Raw genomic sequence first — 4,243 nt, 5'->3', positions numbered from 1 at the left:
GCTCATTAGAAAGGTCATCCTATGTTTTCAATATGAAACATTTCATACGGTAAAATCCAATCCCAAGACTTCTTGGATTCAGTCTTCACACACTTTTAAGCGTGACTTTTATTTGGTGCTGAATAGAGTTCAGACTACGGAAGACGTCACTTCAAAATGATGTGGACGCCACCACCATTTTCAGCTGCGGAAAAAGGAAGGGACGTTACCGCTCGACGTTTTTGTTTTTGTTTTTTTACTAGACTGGAGAATCAAGACTAAATTGAGCTAGTTCATATTGATGTATGCAGAAATGAAACCAATATTGTAATGCAAGTATCCTTTGATTAAAAATAAATCTAAAAACATAACTCACTAAAAAAAAAAAAGAAAAGAAAATATTAAACATTGCTCTCACCCTACAGCCTCCTAGCCCAGCTCAGAGTATTGTAGATGAAAAAAGCTGATTAACCTGCTCCAGCCCCCCGCCCCAAAACATCATGTCCACACTCCCTCTGCCGCTTGTCTGAGCACATGGCAGAGACCATCGAATAAACTGGATACTTATACCCACCTTTTCTGGAATAATTAATAATCACCAGCTTTGCCTGCTGGCCTAGTGTTTTTCAGGAGATGGCGAGAAGCACTGCACGCATTCATCAAGGAACAAATGAAATCTGTCATAAGGACAAACGTCTAAAACCAGGACACTGAGATGGGGGGCATCCTGTGATGCCTTACACTAGACGCGCGCTGCCGTCACAGGACACAGCCACACGCTCTGAACTGCCTTTGTTACAGACGGTGTCAGTTTTGCAGACTAAACACTATTGCTTTGAGAATGAAAAACAGAGGAAAGGGTGCTAGTCTTAACAGGGCTGTGTACAGAAAACAGCAGGGGGTCAGTTCACAGTCTCAACAGCCCTGCAGGTACCTTGCTGGCTTGAGGCATGTCCAGCAGGGTGAAGGCCTCAGTTCAGCCCCTCGCTTCGAGGGAGGCTACTCTTTTGAGTGACTTACCAGGAAAAAGTGACACAGGACATCTTGCTCTTTGAGGTGCAGTTTTCTTGCTAAGACTGGATTTAGATCTTAAAGGTCTCTTCTCATAATAACTTGACATTTAAGAAACCCTCCTTTAACTAACCCTTTAACTAACCCTTTAACTGGAAGTCTCTTGAGCCCCATCTGGGCCTGCTCTTCACATTCTCTCCCTCCATAACCTGAAGGATTTCTATAGCTTTGAATCACCAAAGACACGCTGAAGGTTAAATTACATCTGAAATCCAAGTATCTCCTGCCAGCCCCAGCGGGTATAATTAACTGGACATTGCCATGTCCTAAAATGAAATCTCAACTTTTTGCAAACATTTTTTAATGGATCTCAAATTCTGTGACATATTTAATCAAGTTGTTTACATTTTAAAATCCTGCCACACACAAATGGTCCACAAGTCTCCTTTCCTTCTGAAAGTTTTATGATACATTGTTACCACTAAGCAGACTTTTTACTATTAAATGACCAATTGACACAAATAGTTCTGAGACTGTTCTTCCACCCCTGATTAACTAGGGTGATAATATTCACTCAGCCTTCTGAGCTTGCTAGCCAGAGGTGGGAAACCTTGCCAGCTCCAGCTGCCTTCTTGTCCACTGCTCTGATGACACCCCCAGCAACCATCTGTCCCAAGTCACGCGCAGCAGCCCAGAGAGGGTTGGAGGCGCTCTCAACGCTACCTTCCCCTCCACTGTGGCCACCGCCTGCGCAGCTGCTCCTGTAAGAGTCACGGCCGCTGCTCCTCCCGTGTTGGGCTCAGCAGGCCCTGTCACTGTCCAAAACCCCCTCCCCTCTGGCCTAGATGACACCTCCCGCCTCCACTTCTCCCACCTTCTGTCTCTACAGAGTTGGAACAGTGGAAGAAAAGACAAACGTACTCACATTATTCATTTGTTTACAAACAAATCACTGACTTTGCAGTGCATTTCAAAGTCTAAGCTCCCACCACTACACTGCCTACCAGACTTGGCTCCTGCTTTGCTGGCCCGCAGGCCTCCAGAGCAGCCCAGCTCCTTTCTCTGCGACAGCCTTGCCCCGCCTGGGTGCTGCTCCTCAGAGACCGCCTAAGAGCTCTGTGTGCCCAGCCCAGACGCCTGTGTCCATGAGCACCACACTTCCCCATTCCTTCATGGCAGCTAAACTCCGTATTTGTAATTTGCGTGCATCTGTTGACTTTTTCTGGTTTGCTTTCCCCACTAGAGCAGGGGAAGACCTTTCCAGCACTGACAGCATGTGTCTGACATGAGGTGCTCAGTGAAAGGTTGGCTGAATAGACTGGGATTTTTCTCCAGGCATCCAGAAGGATGGACTCCTCTTATTCGCTAATTTCTGTTTCTGTCATGAGACAGTGTCTGACTTCATTTTTCAAACTTACTTAAGATTGGTAAAACCAGCATTTGCAAAGCCAGACACAAGATGACTGCTGATTTCAGGCATGCCATCTTTCATGATTCTAGCATTTCAAGACACACACACACATGCAAAGTACCTTTTACTGTGGAGAATAAAAAACAACTCTCATCTTGAAAGTTCTGAACCATCTAGAAGGATAAAGCAGACGTATAATTAATATCCAAGTGTCTTAACTGATTAGGAAAGATTAAAATTTGTGAGAGAAAACTATAAAAACACACATATGGCTGCACAAGTACAGGACTCAACATTCAAAACGGCACTTCACGAAGGCTGTGTGAGGCCACGGGCCTACGCCTGGTGTGCGGCCTGCCCTGTGCTGACCTCCTACTCACGGGGGTCCCCGCACTCTGGCCCGGCACCCGTAGGCCCACAGCGGGCGGTCCCCACCGGGCTCTCGGGCACAGACATGGACGAAAAGCTGCTGCAGCTGCGCTTCCATCACTGCTTGCTTCTCACGGAACACGGACAGGGAGAACTGCCCTCCTACCCTGCTTCTTAACACCAGTCATCAGATAGGAAAACAAAAGGAAAGCTCATCCAGATGCCTCGCTTTTACATAAAAAGGGTCAAAACCCCAGGAACTTGGAGTCTCCCCATGACCGGTGTCAGAGTTCAAAGCTGGTGGGAGCTGAGCCGTGGTTCTCCTTAATCTGCATTCCTTCTGCCACCCAGGACACCTCAACTCTTGGTTATAAATTCCTCCCAATTTTGATTCCCAACTCTGACTCATGAGTACTGGCAAAAGAGGCCACAGAGTTTTCCTACAGCTCTTCAGCAGTACATACAAAAGCAAACACCAGTGTAAAGGAGGAAAGGGCATGCCAGTTACCTGATCACTAACAAGAATGTGAATACCAGTGGGACCCTGTCTGTAAACCTGGTTAATTTGGTGGAAAGGAATATTAAACACCAGCGCAAGTTTTCTAGCAACTTCTGAGGCAACCATTTCTTCCAAGTAGATTGCATGATAAACTGAAATAAAAAATACGAACAGCATTTTAAGCAGTCATCTTTGATCTGTTTTCCACCTAATCTATGGGAAGGTCACACCTTTCAAAGTACTAAAGAAATAAGACAAAAAAGATGAGTATTTCCCCCTTGCTACCCATTTAAATATATTATTTATGCGTACACATGTAATTAACATTAACCTGTACAAAAATATCTGTGGTTATAATTTTTTATTAAACGCAAACAGGAACAGAGTACAGATGGGCACAGAGGATCACTGTGGAGCAATGAGACTAAAACTGGATGATGGCAATGGCTGCAGATTGTGGATATACTACCCTTGAACTGTATACTTGCAATGGAAGGATTTTATGATATATAAATTATAGCAAAATAAAGTTGTTTTCAAAAATAGTGTTTCTAGCAATATATAAAAAGAACTCCAAAGAGGTCACAGTTTTTGATTCAGTAAACCTACTAGAAATTTATCTTAAAGAATAAAACCTACGTGTCCCCCAAAGGATTCAGAACAGTGTGAAAGACAGTGCAAGAGAAGCTAAGGAAGCGGCCGCCAGGCCCAGGAGGCTGCTGGCTCCAGAGAAGCCCTGGGCCCCGGAGGCTGCTGGCTCCGGAGAAGCCCTGGGCCCCACGGAGACAGCACACCTGCAGGGAGCCGGGCCCACGCAGGTCCTGCTCAGCTACTGATGAAAGCCAAACAGGGATAAGGAGCTCTGGGGCAGGGCCTGCACGCGTTCTCATAAGATGAAACTTAATCAGAACAGCTGAGAAGGGCGCTGCCTCTCAGCGGCCGCCTCGACCAGGCGGCCCCCACCCACTCCGCAG

At 46.0% G+C, this 4,243-nt stretch overlaps 1 protein-coding gene across 1 annotated transcript in view; it reads right to left on the bottom strand.

Annotated features, from left to right (window-relative positions):
* Window positions 1-4,243, bottom strand: part of UBP1 (upstream binding protein 1 (LBP-1a)) — a 60,435-nt gene continuing 56,192 nt past the window's right edge. The window contains exons 15-17 of the mRNA XM_010835580.1: window positions 3,279-3,452; window positions 2,523-2,574; window positions 1-184 (exon numbers count right to left, since the gene is read on the bottom strand). Of these exons, the coding sequence (XP_010833882.1) occupies window positions 147-184; window positions 2,523-2,574; window positions 3,279-3,452 (264 nt within the window). The 3' untranslated portion in view covers window positions 1-146. The remainder of the gene's footprint in view (window positions 185-2,522; window positions 2,575-3,278; window positions 3,453-4,243) is intronic.

This window comes from Bison bison, unplaced genomic scaffold, assembly GCF_000754665.1.
Source record: "Bison bison bison isolate TAMUID 2011002044 unplaced genomic scaffold, Bison_UMD1.0 scf7180017864043, whole genome shotgun sequence".
Lineage (NCBI taxonomy): Eukaryota > Metazoa > Chordata > Mammalia > Artiodactyla > Bovidae > Bison > Bison bison.
This window is presented reverse-complemented; position numbering and strand designations above follow the sequence as displayed.